The sequence below is a fragment of the Chanos chanos genome, chromosome 2 (assembly GCF_902362185.1).
Source record: "Chanos chanos chromosome 2, fChaCha1.1, whole genome shotgun sequence".
NCBI classification, from domain to species: Eukaryota; Metazoa; Chordata; class Actinopteri; order Gonorynchiformes; family Chanidae; genus Chanos; species Chanos chanos.
Genome location: NC_044496.1, coordinates 38,986,885 through 39,006,472, shown reverse-complemented (window position 1 = coordinate 39,006,472; position 19,588 = coordinate 38,986,885). Strand labels below are relative to the sequence as shown.

At 39.8% G+C, this 19,588-nt stretch overlaps 3 protein-coding genes across 4 annotated transcripts; all 3 read right to left on the bottom strand.

The window, feature by feature from the left end:
* Positions 1-887: 887 nt before the first annotated feature.
* nutf2 (nuclear transport factor 2) lies at positions 888-8,927 on the bottom strand. Of its 2 annotated transcripts, none has more exons than XM_030766416.1 (5): positions 8,821-8,927; positions 6,660-6,781; positions 5,308-5,379; positions 5,019-5,117; positions 888-1,670 (listed from the first exon to the last, which is right to left on the bottom strand). In XM_030766416.1, exons 2-5 carry the CDS (start codon positions 6,756-6,758, stop codon positions 1,557-1,559), a joined length of 384 nt encoding a protein of 127 aa, XP_030622276.1. In that variant the 5' UTR covers positions 6,759-6,781; positions 8,821-8,927; the 3' UTR covers positions 888-1,556. The 2 variants fall into 2 exon arrangements, with proteins under 2 accessions (XP_030622276.1, XP_030622277.1); XM_030766417.1 differs by having other exon boundaries at positions 8,794-8,839.
* Positions 8,928-9,826: 899 nt separating this feature from the next.
* Positions 9,827-10,989, bottom strand: LOC115806025 (THAP domain-containing protein 11-like). Its single transcript, XM_030766751.1, has one exon. The coding sequence runs from the start codon at positions 10,987-10,989 to the stop codon at positions 10,183-10,185; it is 807 nt and encodes a 268-aa protein (XP_030622611.1). The 3' UTR covers positions 9,827-10,182.
* A 1,421-nt stretch (positions 10,990-12,410) lies between these two features.
* Positions 12,411-18,984, bottom strand: tsnaxip1 (translin-associated factor X interacting protein 1). Its single transcript, XM_030765325.1, has 14 exons — positions 18,887-18,984; positions 17,801-17,927; positions 17,479-17,572; positions 16,712-16,908; positions 16,234-16,369; positions 15,976-16,139; positions 15,082-15,241; positions 14,776-14,903; positions 14,411-14,539; positions 13,883-14,041; positions 13,510-13,619; positions 13,041-13,161; positions 12,788-12,894; positions 12,411-12,621 (listed from the first exon to the last, which is right to left on the bottom strand). Exons 1-14 carry the CDS (start codon positions 18,982-18,984, stop codon positions 12,411-12,413), a joined length of 1,941 nt encoding a protein of 646 aa, XP_030621185.1.
* Between the last annotated feature and the right edge of the window lie 604 nt (positions 18,985-19,588).

The following is a 19,588-nucleotide window of genomic DNA, read 5'->3' as shown; positions in this document are numbered from 1 at the left end:
TTGTACTTCACAATAGAAAACTGACAAACTGTAAACATTAGGTTCTAACAGAAGAAATACCTTCAGAACGAACTGGATTTTGCCATACATCAGTACACCTTGACAACTTCAGCATATTCCTGGCAGATCAATGGGAAGTTGTGAAAAGACCCTCAGAATTATGGACATGCTAAATCTTGTGAGACTTTCAATTGTAACACATGAGTTGTATTTGAATTAGTTCTATTCTTTCAATATAACTCACACAGTAGAAGAATAAACTTTTAACAATGGATGAATAAACATCGTCCTTTTGAATAACTGCAATGAGCAAAAAGAAAACCACCAAAAACAAAATACAGAATAAACAAGAGGAAACGCATACAGGAGAACAGTGCACCCAGCATGAACATAGTGAGATAAAGCCTTCTTGTTTCTTAACTGAAGCACCAACTTGTCTCTATCAGTGGACATTTTTGGTTTTTGATAGAAAACAGCACAAAACCTCAGAAGTCTGGGTCCTGTGCTGTTTTACTGTCCACCTGCACATGTAAAAAAAAAATACAGGAGTATTATTTGATGACTAACAATAGCAATCCGAGAACAAGGATGATGTCCAATTTATTATCATTTTCTTGCTTTCTCTTAATATTTATTAGGTATGCATTTATTTTAGGATAATGGTTTTTGGTAGAGATGAACAGCTGTTTCAGGGCACTGGCATGAACCAAGTTTTACCAAGGAAAAACAGACTTCTCTTCTGGTTGCTGTGATAAAGGTCTCCATAAGTAAAGGGATGCCCCTTAGTAGTATAACTACCCAGGGGGAAAATGTATTATGCAGTGAAATAAAGTATAAGGCGGCGAGCACAAAGAGGGAAAAGACAGATGTAAACCCAGAAGGCAGAATGGAGGAACAAGATGATGACTTTGTTAAGAAAAAGTCAAAGATTTTATTGTGTATCGTGGCTTCAGGAATTATTGTCACAGAGAACAGTGAGCAAGAGAAGGGGAGCACACTGGTCAGAGAAGAGAGAGGGATAGCTGATCGCTTTAATGGTTCTTTGGATAGCTAGAGTAACCTGACACCACAATGAATGGAGATTCAAACTGCCAGATAACAAATTAAGTGCATACTCTAAAAGCAAGCCGATAACACACTCTGGACTAAAGCAAAGAAGACAGTAAGACATGGTTATTATTTCAAAGTCAAATCAACAACTAAAATATAAAGATTAAACGGCAGAGGTTAGGGTTAATATGTCTTTTTTTTTTTCCTCCTTGCCAGGATGTCCCCTGAAACTCAGGCTCCCCAGCATCATGCAGGTCAGCGTTGGGTGGGCAAGGGTCACTTCGATGGATCTGTGGGCTTTCAGTAAAGGAACACATCTCGTATCTGTTTGTAGAGGTGGTATGTGCCTGCATGTTTTGCGGTGACTGGCTTCTGAAATCCGGTGCTATTTCTTGGAGAGTGATGAATGAAGGGGCAAACTGGAAGGTTCGGGCGTCACAGGGGCTTCCGCCCCACTCCCCATCCTCCACTTTCCCCGTATCCCTCCTGCTAACTTTAAGAGCGTTTTAGCCGAAATTGTGCAGCGCCAGCCGGAACATGTCATTGGTGCACACCCATGCATCATTAATGTTCTTCAGAATGAAGCTCTGATGGAATCCCATGATAGGGTCTTCATCTGCCTGTAAAAACACAAAACACATACAAGGTCATATATCATCCTCTGGTCATCAGTGTGATACTGCCACAGACATGTCTTGAGAAAAGAGTAAAGAAAATAATCGCAGAAGTGCAGGACAAACAGAAAATAAATGTTATTCAAGCTTTATAAGACATGCTAATGTTGACCATGCCTGGCAAACACACACTGATGCTATGAAAAGCTTTATTCATACTGCGGGGCAAAATGTAAGTAATCAAACCAAGCCTTGGGGCAGTTACCTCAAAATGTTACAGTTGCTCGGTTTTTCTGACAAAAAACTAAACACACAAAAAAAGACTTGTTTCCATGCAATGCTAAGTTTGCATTTCAATTTTTTCTTGACACTTCCATTGCTGGATTAAAGGCAGGCATAGCCAAGCCAATGACAGTAATTTGACAGAGGGCAACACAGCCTGACAGAATAACAAAACTTATTAAATGAACTGTCACTAGTCACTCAAAGTCTATTTGCCTTTTTTATCAAACAGAGTAACAGAGAAAAAAGACTGTGGTTTCTATTAGATTTGGAAGTTTCTGCGGGGAGCCCATAATTCTTGGTTTCTCCATGCCTGACAATGCACATCCAACTTGAAGGACAGGTACATGCTTCACACCAATAAACTGTTTCTTTTTTTACCCCTGGTGTTCACTTGGGGGCTTCACACACTGCATTGTTAGTACTAAAATGAGAGACATTTACAGACATTTCTCAGAATTGTTAAGATTCCTGTGCTCCATTGTGCTCCAATTGTTCATTCAAATATTGTCTGTACTCTGTTTTTCCCTGCCAGTCTTGCAAATAACACCATGTTTGCCTGTAAAACCAGTTCATCCCATCTGCACAGTAAAGGTAAAAGAGTAAGGAACTTCAAACCCATGATAGTAAGGTTTTCTTGTGGAGCATAAGTTCACTATATAAGGCTGCAGCACATATTGCACAGATGCATGACACATTGCTAGCAATGTTATCACCACAAGCCATTCAATTCAGGCTACTTCATGCCAACTGAGAGGGGAAAAAAAAATTCACAAAGTAATCAGTTCATCTGGCTGGTCTCTACTATGGCAAGCTTCTGATGACTGTACAGACTTTGGAATAATTTAAGAACTAGCCTACTTTAAAAATACATATTTAAAAAATGAATAGCAATAATGAATAACATTGGTCACACAGGAATCAATAGACGTTGCAGAGGTTAGGAGTCAACCAATTATTGTTAGCTTTCGACATTCACAATTTTTCTGATCATCAGAGCCACACTGACTAATACGCTTGCTGATAATGAAAAAAATATCCCATTTTTTCAAAATGTGGCATGTGCTCCTCGGACACAGCATCACTCTCTGGAAGGTACAGTTTTACAGTTTGGCTCTATGTCCTACCCGCAGCATTATCAGTTCGGCTGAAACAGTGGACAATGATGAATCAATAGCCAGTCAACATTCTTCTCCATGACTGTGGGCAAGATGCAGAAAACAGAAGCTCCAAGAGGCATATTCTTTCTTCACCAAGCACAAATGTAAGAAGAGCATTACGATGTTGTGGAACTCAATCAGCAGGTGACAAAAAGAGCACAGTAAAGTTACAAACGTCACTCAGTAATATCATTTTGCGCCCACCCTCTAACACCCAACTCACACGTACATGATTAAATGATTAAACTCACATGTTCCATTAATTAAATGACCTCACTTCAATTAACAAATCAGAACAACTCCAATATTTACATATCTGATTCTCTGCCCCTGTGGAATTCTGGTCAACATTTGTATAAGTAAAGAAATGTCCCCACTTTTCCCAATTCTGTCTCGCCCTTTTCACCAGCTCCTCTGTCTCCCCTCTGGCCCATGGAAAATTAACAGCGCTAGGCACTTGCAATCGAAAAACTCACACGTGTGATTCGGGTGACACTTTGAAATGACAGTTGTCAGTAGATTTTATACCAGTAGAACAGCAGCTTACGCATTTATTGACAAAAATACAGACAATTTTCATGTACCTCCTGAGAGCTCCAAGCACTTTGTTTTTTTTATAGAATGTTCAAATGTTTTGCATTTCTGAGTATTCCATTAAAAATGTGTTCATTTAAAGGAAGCTTTGTATTAGAGTGTTTTAGTTCACATGTACATTTTGACACTAAAATTTTCATATTTACTGCAAATTAATATAGGCCCCCAATATCAGTTATCGATCTTCTTGATTACTAACAATCAGTATTATTATCGGCCCAAAAAATTGCATTTATCAAAAAGTATGTGCTCTCCTTGAAAACCTGAGGAAGATCATGCCACCTAAAGACAGTTCAGAATTTCTTCTGAATTTCATGTATCCTGCAAGCATCCACACCATCTCGACAGACTGGATGTGGACACAAAAAGGATTATGATACTTGGTATCGTTGGGGCTTTGAACTTTTCCTGACAATTAATTACAGCACAAAGAATTACAAGATAAACAGCTTGCCATAGTGGATTTACAACTTAAATTTGATTTTAAAATAAGCTGTCGTTATGATCCAAAAAGCACATACTTCACTCAAGGTGATGCCAAACAGCAAAGCCAGTATTTGGCACAGACGAAGACAATCAATTAGAGGTTAAGAAGGGGTAATGCTTAGTTTATATAATAAGAAAACTTTCACAGTTTTAACACACAGATTCAATGTAACTGCACCCAGTCTGAAGTTTCAAGTGCAGCCCAGTGCTATTAGTAAAAGAGCCTGGCTGAAATGCAGTAGGCCCAAACAAAACAGGGGTCCTTACAGACAACCACTGAGGGAAGGGAAGCCATGTGACCACAGAGAGTGTCAAAGGTCAAAGGTTGTGCAGGGCAAGCCTGAAGACCTCATTGGTGCAAACCCAGGCATTGCTGTAACTTTTCAGTAGAAAGGTCTGTTGGAAGCCCAGGACCTGGTCATCATCAGCCTGAGAGACACATACAACACACTGCACAACTGCTCTAAAAACCTGACTGGATGCGTACCCTAAGATAAACCTAGATTCATTCACCACAGACAGCTATAATCAACAAGCTTAGGCCTGCAACTCAGGTATAGATCCTTAATGAGGCAAACTGCACAAGTGCTGAGAAATCTCACTTGAAAACTGCTTACACTGCACATGTTTTTTTCCCCCTCCTAATAATTTCATGTTTGTTGTTCACTTCTTGTCAATAGGTTGAAGGGAAAACTGTGGTTAACAGTTCATTAACTGCGTAACATCTGACCCTGCACAGCCCAAGAAGCCAGCAGTGACTACCAGGGTGAGCACTGGGGCAGTAACAAAATGCACTGTGCAGGTGGCAAAGGCGATGGGGTTAACTACTTACTTTTAGTTGTCCTACTACCATACTCAATATGCAGCTATCAGGAGTGGGCTGGTGGTCTTGTGCTGTTATGCTGTGGGCAATTTTTGTGAAGGGCAGGCTCTGAAAAGAAAAGACATTTGTATTCCTAAGTTACTGTGAGTCCCACTGCATATCTTCATGCATGCGAGCATTCATCCACATCGGAAAGTGAACACTCATAAGCTTACTTTAAGTATAGCTAGCAATTTTTATGTGACCACTCAAATTACCATTAGATAGTACATCAGCGTGTCATCTCACACAGACTTACAGAGAGTTTTTCGACAATCGCTGCTTTTCCCTGGAATTGCTGTCCCTCCCATGTAAGGCATGACGCATCGATCTGGAAAAGAACAAGGGATTAGAGATGGGCAGGTAAGCCAATATTACCAGGGGACAAACAGCACAAGAAACAAAGAAGCTAACTGAGAGAGGGGGCAAGGGTTGCCACAATATCATGGCAATCTGTGATCAACATTCCTTCTCACAGCATGAGAACAGGGGTAGACTTACGTTTGACATGATCAATGAGAATATACAGCTAATATACAGCTAACTCTACATGTCAGTATGAGAATGTTCTTATTTTAACACAGTTGGGCTATTGGAAAAAATGTATGTTACGTGTTACTCCCTCCAACAAATAATATGCTTAAATATTACTTTGATCATCCCAAGTGAGCTTGATCCATCTGTGTCATTTACACAGACTGATTTAATCTTCCCTATCACAAGGTTCTGTGACAACAAAAGCCCCAAATAAAAAAAAAAAGTAAACATCACAGTATTACTTGGCTCACAAACATGGTATTTAAATTCTGTAACAAGTAACACTTTTTTGGCTACTCCCTCCAGTTGACAGTAAGGCAGAAATGTACAACAGACCCAGATATTTATACAGCTCTGACCAATGATGTAACACCACACACATCACCTGATCTTAAACAGGGGTGTATAATAGAGAGGAGTAGGACAATATTGTGAGTGGTGTTAAAGAGGTGGCTGAGCTACTAGCTGAACTTACCTTCCATACAGAGGATTAAATGAACCGTTGGCATTCTTTCACTACTTGAACTGAAAGGTTTATGTGATGCATGTGGGTATGTTTGTAACATGATGGAAATTGAAAATTAAAAAACTGAAATTCAGCCCAGATTGGGAAAGCCTTTATCAAATGCCACACTGTCTCTAAAACTGCTTAATTCATAAATGTACACGTATTAAACAAGAAGTGATTGTTTTAAAATATTGCAATTTTTTGGCCTAACATGCTCCTCTGCTGAATGCCAAAACTTGCATCTATGGTCAAACTCTGAAAGAAATAAACCAAGAAAACATTTTAACACTAAAAATAAAATTTGATTAGGAAAGACAATATTGCAATAAACAAGAGTCATCTACTTTTGCTTTCAAACATTCTGAACTGAAAGCATATTGTTACAATAGAGTAGTGGTCTCATAACACAAGCTTCTTAGGACCATTAAGAGCAGAGAAAGTTAGTGCAGGAAAGGGTGTGAGGAGGGGAGGGAGAGAGAAAAGCATGTGAAAATGCAGGTACAAGGAGAGGTGAAACTAAAAGAAAGTGACATGAACACTACCGAACACACTATGTTGAAACTCACATATATTGCTCCAAGTTGAGTCCTGTCCGTATCAAACAACTGGTAGTAGTGTTGCACGAAGCTGGATCCTATTTGTTCCCAAATCGGCTTGTCTCCCATTCTGATTCACCCGGCAACAGGCACTGGTGGGAGAGCATGACTGAGTCAGCAACATAGAGAAGTACCATCCCACTGCCCAGTGGTTTGTGCCACCACACCCACGTTCCTTCCTAAACACACATTTGGTTCTACCATTCTGTAGAGCACATTTCTCTGTCAGCTCTATGTCTTATTTATAAACCAAACCAGCTCTAATGTATGCACATCTCTAGCTATAAATGGCCTTTTTTTCTAACCAACAATGCAGCATTAAGAAACCTGAGCAAATCACATTCAGTCAAAACTGTAATAAGGGCTGAGGCATGCAGATACAGGTGTTCAACGCACACCAACAGTACTGTTTCTTATCGTTCATCAGTCATGTAAAAATTAGTTATTTATGACCACGTAAAAGACCTATATAGTTTGCTCAGTTTAAAAACTGGTTTAAAGGCGGAAACTTGACTTTAGCATGCAGAATCTGGCATCCTCTTTCACACACTTTATCTTACAAAAACAACTGTCTCACTTGACCCTAACTAAATCAGCTTATGAGGGCAGGGTGATGCTCTCTTGTGTGCCTATGAAGCACCACTGGCAAAGCTAATTTTAATAGAACATTACAATACAGATGAAATTCTGGTTACACAAATGCCTATTAATCACAAATTATAATTTTTATGATTAATACTTTAAAAATTTGTTAAAATATTTTTAACAAACAGGGTACGAATAAACACCTCACTCTCGCGAATTATCTTTTATGGACAAAAAACAAACTGAACTTTACATTTTGAACTTTCTTCAGTTAGGCCTACTGAAAAGTGAGGTGGCTGACTCTAGCCGTCCCCTGGCACTGAAGAGATCTGAATGGACTCTTTGGAGTCAAACTCACATACAAACATACGGCAGGTAACCTATGCCAACAACCAAGAAGTATATGTGGGTGGCTCATAGTCGCATTTTATATTTTCAGTGGTGGGAAATACCAGGCGACACTTACTACACGTTCATATTAATCCTCACTAGGAAACGGTCAAAAATGTTCACCTCTCCAAAGCAATTCAGTCTACCCGCCAAAGTCATAAACCCATGTCAAACGGTGTACTGACGAGTGTTGATCAGTGATCACGCGCAGTAGTAACGTCACACAGGAGCGAGAACGTTCTATGACAGTTAAAATGAAAATGAATGACAAATCCAACATCATTATGGTACACTACAATAGAATGGCCACAATTTATTCACAGGGAGTGAAAAAAAAAAAATTAATAATCTTGCTGATGCCATGTCAAAGTATATCGAGACTGGGTTCGGTAGCTGAAGTTCATAAGCAAGTCGGATAATCATTAGTCACTTTGCACACTGAGCTAAAACTAACCAAATCCTTAACTTAGCTATTCAAGCTAGCTAGCTAACTTTATGGAGCCCAGCTCATTTCAATTATCATATCTGCTCAAAGATATGGCACCGTTCATCTTATCAATATGCCCGTGTCTTGGGTGTTTATACAGCGTATTTCTTACACTGCTTTACCCCTGGTGAGGACCTGAGAGTTAAGGGCTCACTAGCTAACTTAGCTTAGCAAGCTAGACGATGCGTGAACAGCAAAAGCAGCTAGCTAATGCTAAGAAACTGGCTACGGATAATTGGTGATGCTGATATGAGCACGCTGGCCTGAATTCTGTCAGCGTGCCGAGTTCATTATATGAATGAGAGTTTTAACCAAAAACGACAAATGTCCGTACTGGTGGAAGTGTCTGCTTTTGGTTATTACTGTATTTGACCATGCAACCCCAGACGACATGTGCTATCGTTCCTTTCTAAAAATACCATCGGGTACTCTGTCTACCACAGTCAATACGTTGAAGCCGTTCTCTTCACCGGCGCGGCCCACTACGCCTATCATAGCCTACTAACATAGGCGTGTCCTATCAGTTTAAACGAACCCGTGTCTGCCAATGAACAATGAATCCACTCGCATAACGTGTGTACGTCGATTGATAAAATATATTATTATCTGAAACTGCAGAGAAAAAACATTACTTTAACCCACATGTATTGCCTTAAGATACAGTCCTACCTCCGTGAGCCCAAAACCGTTCCCCCGGTTCCCAGTTATGGCGAATACAGAGCGCGGCAGCGAAGTTGAGTGGATCCGTGATAATGCGCATGCTCGGAGTGGTTGGACATAGTAAACTGCACACCGTGAAATGTAGTTTTTTCTAAGCACAGTCGAGCACTGACTAATTACCGCTATCGAAAATCTGAAAAATATGATTTTAACATCTATCTGAATTTGATCTGGTTTGTTTAAACCAAGCAACATCTATTAATGTCTTCTCCACCTCCTCGCTGAAAATGCAGCTGGTAAGGATCAAAACCAGTGATAAACTCAGCCTAAACGTCATTTGTTTGTACTAAGAACAAGAGGTTGGAACCAGCAAAGCCAAATGAAACCAAATTCATCAGTTTGACACCGGTACTGAACAATATAGACCAGGTTTCCTCAGCATATTTAAAGAACACAATGTATCACTGATATACCAGTTCACCCAACTCCTGATGATAAACTGTCGAGTTGAAACTGATATGAAAATACTTGGCTGCAGTAGGAGGACAAGACAACTGGAAAACTGCTGAGCTGAGCAGTGTTGATCTGCAGCTGGTGAACCTGGAAAAAGTTGGTCATAAGCTGGTTTAATGTGTGTCTTGCGGTTTCAAGTATGAAAGCTTAAACACCGGTCAGTGTTAAGGGAATACTAACCAGAGTGTTGTGGCTTTGATTGCAAAACGCGACAGCCTGCTGCTGATGAGACCGTGAGCAAGGCTGTTCAAGAGTTATTTGACCCTCTAAACTGAAACGACTGTAAATCGCTCTCACCAAATCAAGAAAATTGTAACATCGTTGAAAACCTAGCTCCAGTATACCATCTCCACACAGGACACAAGAAGGATCACACCAGTCAGAACAAATGATTAAATAAAACACAGATCTACTCATATATTAACCAGGAGCTTACACAGTATGCAGGTTTCATAAGGAGTGACACAGACACACTGCTTTGACACACTGTTAATCTGCTGTATTCACCAGCATAAATCAGTTGGGCAGTGTTTAAAACATAAACAGAGCAGATTGTCATTTAGGCTACTCGTTGCTACTCCTAGACGTAACCAGGTGACAGTTTTGACCAGAAATTGTGCATTTCTGTTACTATAGTTTGCAAATCTGACAATACAATTACAGCTGGTTGATCGAATCAACACTCTCTGTTATTCAAATGATGTTTTTGTAACATGAGAAGAAAACAAGCGTTTAATGTCTGACTTTAGTTAATTGACCAATTTTTTTGTGACACATAATGGCAATCATAATCTCGAAATGAATGTGCATACAGAGTTGCATTTCGACCTTGTTGACTTAACTGACAAATCAGTCGGTTCATATGGGCATCGCTTGCAAATTTCGAGGATATTTCTTTGGTAGGAAAGTTCCGGACAGTAATGCATCCCTCTCCCTGATTTGTTCTAAAAGCTTAGCCTCAGTCACTCTGAGATGATGAATCGTTGAACCAAGCTCCTTCATAGTTGCCTCCATCGAAGCGATGATGTCCCGCTGTTCATTCAGTTTTTTAAGCATATCGAGAGCAGTGGTTCCACTAGGAACAGAGTATGGATGGTCCACCAAACTTTGTAAACTCGTGTCTAAGGCAGGCGCACTTTGTTTATCAGCTGAAGTGGTGGTTACAACAGGCTGAAGATCGGTATTACAGTCTGTAACGGCGCAGGACACGACAGCAGTTTGGCAATTTTCGATAGTCTCAGCAGATAAAAGGATCGGTTTAACGTCCAAACCATTTTCTCCGTCCTGTAGATCTTCTATTCCCTCTTTAGCTTCACTGTGAAGACCCACGTCGTCAACATTGGGATTAACGTTTGTGATACTAGGCAGAAGGGCGGCAGGTTTCTTCCGTCGTCTTCTTCTCTTTTCGTTTACTCCCCAAAGTGGAAATATAGTGGGGATACGGGTCGTGTATGTCTTTCTTCCGCCCACAAAATGAGCACTACAGACTCGGTGACCTGTGGTGGGCTGGAAAGTACTGAAGCATCCATTAACACCGTTTCTAGAGATGTTCTTGAGCCAGGTCTCTCTCAGTGTCTTATCCTTTGGAAAGATGTAAAAACGTTTATCTTTGTCCCGTTGCGAGTTGTTATAACAGCCAGGGACACAACAGGTGAATCCAGGCATGCTGTGTTTTGAGCAAAAATTAGAAAAAGGCAATTGTTTGATCCGTGAAAATCCTCCCTTAAGTTTTCTTAGCCTAGCTAGCCAGGACTTTCCCGCACACTGTTGACAATTAAGCGGCCACGAAGCGGAACTACACGTCCCACAATGCTTACAGCTTCCTGTCCTGGTATGGCGTATACCCCCCCCTCCAAACACACACGCGCACATACCTCCTCACCCCCACCCCCAAGGACCTCTAACATAGAATTAAATAGCAATGGCACCTATTTTTCGCTTTAAGTTTGCAGTTAATTCAAGAGGAGCAGGTTATTATTTGTAAACATTATTTTAGAGTTAACTTTATTGCTGGGCATTTAATTCTTGATTTACAAAAAATCTTCATCTTAGAGCAAGGGTGTAAAAATCCAGTCCTGGAGGGCCATGGTCCTGCTGTTTTTCTTGTCGACCAACGAAATACAATCTGTGATTGGCGGAAGAGCATGCACACCTGTTTTCAAGGAGAAAATCAACGGGTAACCAAGAGGTGAGAACAAAAACCAGCAGGACCCTAGCCCTCTAGGATACGATTTTGACACATGTGTCTTAGAGCTTTGCAGTTTCATCCAGCCCTGACACATTCACATTCATACATCCCAAACAGTGTTCACATACACTTTACAAACACTGGCCCATGCTCTCGGGTCCTGCAGTGAGCATACCCTGAAAGTGTTGTGCTTCTGTGGGTATTGATAGAAAGTGCTGCTCTGTGTGGATACAATAGTGTAAACAAATAGGTCTGCATCATTCTCTAAATGTGTCTGAAGAGTCACATAGGTAACACATATACCAATTCCCAATGTACACTGAATATCAGGACTGTGACCGGTCTCTAAAAATACTCAGACTTGTATACTGGGCCACATCATCATATAAATGGAAATATTAAACAAATAACTTAAGGCCACTCTATGTCAGCTTATTCTGTGTGAGCTATATTGTGTTAATGTATCCATTTGAGTTTCAGTTTGCCCAAATCAAAGGCCTCTCCAAATTAAATTTTAGTCGCACTTTGTAAGAAACATAGTGACATACATAACCCTTTCAATAATGCATAACTACAGATTTCCACTAGTGTTTTCCAAGTCAAAACCCAACAATATTACAAAACTAACTGTATATACAGATGTTTAAAGTTTAGTTTGTTGCTAGATTTCAGTAGTACCACAGTATATGATTTTGCGATTGAAGGTGGGGAAAAAATCACCAATTGATACATTTTCCAATTACTTATTTAAAGTTACCTTTCCATATCTCATGTACGTTATGTGATGACAATACCATCATATGGATGAATCTTTATTTACTGACATGTGATCTTAAAGACATGTAAGATTAAAGAATTTTAGACAGAATTTGATAATGCACAAAGTGTCTGTAGTTGATCAGTCGTTATGTGCCACAGGTCCTTCCCTTTTCACATCAGCCACTAAGAGGCGCTGTAGTGCCACTTCTGTGTCCAAATTTGCACTGTGCAGGTGGAGCTGTGCAACAGGGATACTGAAAGCTACGCTGAGGTTCCAGTTCAGAGTTGCAGAGTCCAGTGTGGGATCAATAGTCTCGAACGCAGTTCTTAATTCCGAAATTCCTACCTCCCTATTTTAATCACAAACAGAAAACACATTGGCCTGAGAATATAGCATTTCTCTGTTCATAATCAACAGAAGGTTGAACATGAAGCGATCAGAACTGATCTTTGTGATCTCTTTTATTTATGTATGAGTATGCATGTGAATCCATGTGACAGGTGATTCACTCTCACCCCATGCTTTCCAGTTGTGTTCTCAGCTGGCTGATGTACTGGTGTCTCTCAGTGGTAGCTTGTCTTTTCACCAGAGACAGGAAATTTCTTTGTTTCCCATCTGCATCCTAACAGGACATCAACACAAGCACTTTAAGATATCTGCCAGATGTGACAGAGGTAACATAAGGAATAAAAGTAACATTTCTAACTTGTGTCAACACATGCATCAGAAAAGCTCTAATCTGTTTTTGTACATTATTCTGAGAAGCACCTCTGTATAAAGCCTTTGATAAGCAATGCCTCCACTGGGTCCCAATTCACTCTGAGCAGCTTTTATCAGTTCCTCTATGTCCTGATCTCCTTTCAGTGGGAAAGTTGTCCTCAGGGCATCACTACAAATTAATGTTCATTGATTTCATGCACGTTACACCCAATGTCATTTTCATTGCTAAATCTCTGAATGTGATATGTTTCTTGTGACATCATGCTGAAAGTTGTTTTATGCCATTAAAACAATGTTGTAAAAAACAAAGTCTCCATAAAAATGTGCAACTTGCTAGAGGATAAATAAATAAATAATCTAATTGAACGATGTTGCATTGTACGGCACAACAGTAATGAAGTTTTTGTCCAAAAGGATAGAACCCCTATTAATCAGTATTTCTACTGGATTTTTTTCAGCAGTATATGAATGCACATGGCCAAGCATGAAGTTAATATTTAAGCCAATGTCTTCTCACCTGAATTCTGAAATGGTTAGTGTTCCATTCTCTGTGGCATCTCTTTGTATCAGCACTTTTAGAAGATTAGACAGCATGTGATTCTGCCCATGGTACAGGCTTTCATCCACCTTCAAGTCACATCAACACACTCAGTAACACTCCAGAAATCACTCATAAAATAACATTTTCACAAAAGGAACATTTCTCTCTGTATATACAACAGTTAAACAGTTGCAGTTGTGTGGTCCTGTAAGTTCAAGGACTGTTGGGAAGCCCATTTACACTTCACTTGCTCTGTCCATCAGACATTCAGAGGGCATACCTATCAATTTCTTAAAAGACCAGGCCCCATGCAGACTTCAATACCAGAGTTTTGGGACGATGAATTCACCTTTCCTGTGAGGATGTCATGAAAGAGACTGATGAGGTCATTGTTCAGATGGTGTTGTATGCTGTCCATCAGGCTGTAGGCCCACTCCCCTGCCTGTCTCCCATGATGGCTCTCCAGATATCGACGCAAAAACTCTGACAGATTGCTGCGGTTATCTCTCTAAGACAAAGATACAAACGAAAAACATTCACAGATAGAAAAATCATCATATCACTGCAACTCATAGGATCATGTATTCCATATCCTTTGCTTCCCTTTAAGAGTTTTGAACCAAATTACAAACATCCAGTGATATAAATCAAAACAACAAAGACAGAGGAGAAGTAGTGTCCTGTGGACAAGTCTTACGTGCACTTCATAACTGTTTATATCACTAACAACGAGAGGAAGTGACAAGCTAAGCTGCATAAGAAAAGAGAAGTGTTCACATGTTCTAAGACGCTCAGAGTATACTAGTACTGTAAGGTTTAGAAAGCAAGTAGTCCAAGGGGAGGACTAAGTGGAAACATACAGCAAACTACAGAGTACCTTTTCATCTTCCACAGTTTTCTCTCTCCAGACATCCTTAATAAGTCTCACAACATCTTCTTTCTTTAGTTTAAGGTTTTTTAATTGGCCCTTGTAGCGTAGGTGTGCTGGTACATCATCAGAAGTACCCTAGGGACACAGAGCTTAAGGTTTAGGCTGTACTCTGGTTCGAAGACAGTTTTGTTTGACCAACTCGAATTAAATTTCACAAACATGATATAGCAGCAGTACAGGGGCATTAACAGCCCTTTGAAGAATCATTTCATGTGAATTACATATACTCCATCATAACAATATTGTGTTATTATAACTGAAACTCACTACAGTTTATTACATTTGTTTATAGTTGCTATAAAGAAGTTTACCAGTCCAGTGAAGAACTCGTTCTGTTCAGAAACTTCTCCATTTAGCTCCGCCAGCAGGATCTCAAGTCTCCTGCGGCTGGACTGGCCATCAAAGAGTTCAGCCCAAGGCTTTCTGGTACCCAGCATATCTACCAAATTCACACACATAAACATATACCATAATATTCACACATCACAGTCAATATAACTGTTATCAGATGGAAGTAGAATTAGAACAAATCAATATCGTAAAGGCTTTAGAACAATAAAATGTTATTCTGGAACATTCACACATTACACAATTGTAACATTATATAAGACATCTACCTGTGCACATGTCCCACTGAGGCCTAGGTGTGGAAGTTTCCCTAAAAGCCTTCAACTCTGCCTGGAGATTGTCTCTCTGCATGGTGATCTGCTGGTGCACACCCAGCAATGTGTCATACTCCATCTTCATCTGATCAAAGTCTGTCTGTAGAGTCTCAAGCTACAACAAAAGAAATAATATTTCATGTCAAATGCCTGGAGACATAGGTCTTAAACTGGTCTTAATAAAAAAAGATGAATTTTCACAGAAATTTCAGATTTTACTGATAATAAGCACTCTTACACAGGATACCTAACACTGATGATTGCCACACTGTTAAATATATCCAAACATTTTTTGTTGAATAAGTGATGTAATCAGTATCGTTTCTTCAACATGTTTTCTATATTCAAAGACATTCAATGTGTTTTCGATATTCAGAGACAGTCAATATGTTTTTGTCTATGTTTATAATGCTGACAGAGCATTATACTTTTTTGCGGTGCAAAAAAATCCATCGTGCCTTAAAACCAAAACTAGTATAAGTAGATAAATAATTAAATAAAATTGATTTATCAGTAAAATAAAGCAAGTGCCACTCCTAATGTAACCAAGAGGGTTCATAATCTGTTTGCTGTTGTCTATAGAATTGGAGGTTTTGGGAAAGACAATTTCAAATTATTTCAGTATACTGGAGGAGGGAAAGTAAGCTTAAGTTGTTTTTTTTTTTGAGTCAGGGTGACAAATGTAACAAATGTAACAGTGCACAGTGTTGCCATAGGGCACCTCACAAAACTTATGAAAATCAACAGCAACAGTTACACATTGTGTGTACAATTACATACATAACTCTACTGTACATAGAGTACATCAGCCATAAATTCACAGCCCTGACACTGAAGAAGAACCTCTACCTTGAGTAGAGTCTGTGTGTGTGTGCGCTCCAGATTTTCCCAGTCCCTGCGGGGCACCACATCCCAGTAGTTGGCCTGTAAGAGATTAAGCTCCTGCTGGGCCTTCATCAGGTCTTCCCGACACACCTTCAGTGCCAGTTTCAACTTCACTGGGTCTACAGACTCTGAGAAGAAAAGATGGGATTTGACGATGTGATTTCATCAGCATTCAGCTGAAAAGAGAGAACTGAGAGCTGAGTATAACTAGCAGTGCATAACCTTCCTGTTGCTCATCTGGCTGCTTTTCCGACCCTTGAGCAGTATTACTCATTGTCACGATGAGCAACTTTCGGGCATCACGCTCCTCTCTGTACTTCAGATACTGTGCAGCCAGGTCCTTTTTTAAATGACAAACCTGTGATGGAAGAGAGAGAAAGACAGGAGTTCATGTCATAATGAAAGAGACTAAGTTGCACAAAGTAAGCTGACTAACACATGATCCCTTAATTAATTTAATCTCTCTATCACAGCACCCTCCTGATGTTCAACACTAACTGAAACATAAGTGTTCTGTCAGTGATGTCATAAGACCAAGAGTAAGTTAGCTTAAGATAGCAAGAGTGAAGGAGACACGGCTATGAATCAGCATAATGCAAGCCCAGTTATGGGGTCCAATCATTCTGCAAGAGCTGGTCAGGTGCTGAGAGGCATCATAAGAGTGGGAGTCATAGGAAACTAAAATGAAGCAGTGACAGACTTGGGTGTCCAGGGCACGCTGTCTTTCCCTCATGTCTTCAATGACTGACTGCAGATGCTGGCATTCCTGTTTCAGAGTCTTGATTTCTTCACTCTCTTGTTTGTTCCAGTCCAGAATCCTCTTCTCACACCGCTCAGACACGAGCACCAGCTGGGCTCGCAGAGGTTTTATTTCCCTGATCTGCTCTGTCTGATGCGCTGGCAAAACATAGGCACTGCATTACCGTCACCAGCAACAACATAATCTCATCAGAAAGTCACAAAGACTTTCACCCTTCCCCCGTTTCATTCATATCTCCTCTGTTTGATCTTGATTAATTTACCGATAACAGAGCAAAATGAAGAGTGTCCTGGCTGATTATTTCCCTCTGAGTAACTGCAAATAGAGCAAATAATGCTTTTTTTTTTTTTTTTGATAAGCTGACGACATTGTGTCAACATAGCAAATGGTAGAACTGTTGATTGTACGGTGCTTTTATTGATTTAAACAAATGACAGCACAGAAAACTTTGCCAGTACCCAAACACATAGCAGAAACTTTGTCACACAGTTTAAGACACAGAATGCAACGCAAGCTAATGCTCCTGGTTCGGTGGTCCAGATTAAGCTGAGTACTAAGAAAGAACTCAAACTTTTCACCCAACATAGTCTTCATTTGCATGGACTCAATACTGTGGACATTTTATGGGAGAAAATATAGATATGCAATATAGTATTGTATATCTGAGTTTATCAGAGTTAAACATGCTGTGTCACAGTTCAACATACCTAATGTGATTTCATATTCACTTTTGATAGCTGACAAAAGTGGCTTGTATGTTTTCAATGCCTCAATGAAGTGGTCAAAGACTTCTCGATACGCCTTTGTAAAATGGACAGACATATAGCAGATATACTAAAGTGAATTGCAGAATTGAACTTATGAAACAAGATGGTCCTCATACAACTTTGCTTCAAAGATAACTTGATCATCAATTATGCGTTAAATGTAATAAACCTTTTAGGGTGTTAGTCAGTGGACACCGCCTCATTGTGTGGTCTAGATCTCCTAAAGGTAGAGTTACAGTTAGAAATAAACGGCACTTTCAACCTGTAGCCTGAGTTCTTGCACTACTGGGGACTGTGGGTCCAGAGCTCTCAGCTCTCTCTCGAGATATCCTTCCAATCTCTCTAGGAACCGTGGCTTTGTCGCAGTCCCACTGAACTCCTCTATGCATCTGTATAGCATACAGTATACAATCAAAATCACAGCTGTCAAACACCCCTCTAATAGCTTTTTGAGCACAGCATTACTTGACACTGCATTGGGAGATGTACAGACACACTGAAATATGCTTATCATTATCAAGACCTTTGGTAACGTACCTATGACTCTGTCTAGCAGAAGTCTGTTTTCTTTTTTGATGGACTATTTGAGAGGTCATATGAGCAGGCCAGGTTGAGAGGAATCCTGAAGCATCAATGCTTTTAAGCTGAAGAAAAAGAGGAGGATTATACACACAATTCAAATACATAAAAAACTTTCTTTAGTGGTTTCATTTCAGGCAATACTGAGAGAGGAGTGCTGTATAAATTTTATCATGCATTTGTGAGTCTCTATTTGTCCATCATAAGACCCCTTTTTTTCCCAGGTACAAACAGCACTTTAGTCAGTCGATGAACAATTTTAGTCAGTCGATGAACAAAAGAAAGAAAATTGGCAAAAACATCTAAATAAATTCATTATTTACTCACTCTGAGTGTTTTAAATAAGCTTTTGTTCCCAGGACTAGTTGCTGATTCCTGTGCGCTATCGCTACAGCCTCTCTCAACACCTGACTTCTCACACCTGATGCACAATCATATACATTGCGTTAGTCCCAACAAAGAAAGAAAGAAAGACAGACAGACACAGAGAGAGAGAGAGAGAGAGAGAGAGAGAGAGAGAGAGAGAGACACACACACACACACACACACACACACACACACACACACACACACACACACACACACACACACACACACACACACACACACACACACAGGCAAATGAAAAGGCAATGTTATTCTAGTATGAGTCTTGTGTGTAACGTTACCCGTGAAAACTGAACAGCAAAATAAGATATAGCAATTCAACTCTTGCCTTTCCAAATGTGGCAGTCTAAAAGTTTTATTTGATGACATTTGTAAATCCTACATTAGTTTCCACTCATTCTCAAATCGAGAAAAACCGCCGTGCTCTTCTTTTCCCAGGAACATTTGAGTGCGACTAGTCTGTTTACAAGTAGTTGCCATAGTGACTAGGGACTCAGAAGGGCCCTTCACTGGTGGGAAGTCCAAGAGATGCCTGAAAAAAAAAGAGACTGTTCCGTGTAAAAATATATATATCCGTTTCTTCTTTGTTTCAATTTATATTTAAATGTATAGAATTTAAAAATAAATATTCTTAAAATAAATATTTTTTGTAAATTGGTTCTCTTATTGTATATGTGTTTAAGTATGGCAATCCCTGATGGTGTCACACATAAGTCTATGGTTTTAACACATGAACTTCAGTCTGAATCCTCTCTTGTTTTCCAAACAAGGCAGCCCCAGTTCATCACAGCACTGTGTGTTTTTCGCGGACTGTAAATTTAAATTGTGAAATGCTTTAGAAACACTACATATGTGATGTAGTGTTGATCTCTGTGATCTCTGAATTGTTTCGTATAAAGACCGAAACTGAATATCAGAACTTTTGAGGAATTTTCGAGTGCATTAAAAACTGTTAAAATGACGTCATCTGGGCTACTTGCCATACACTATCTGATTAAAGTTTGAGACAAAGAATCACACCGGTATTACCTGCAGTGGACCTTCACTGCGAACACTTGATTCTGTTTGTATTGAAACTGCGCAA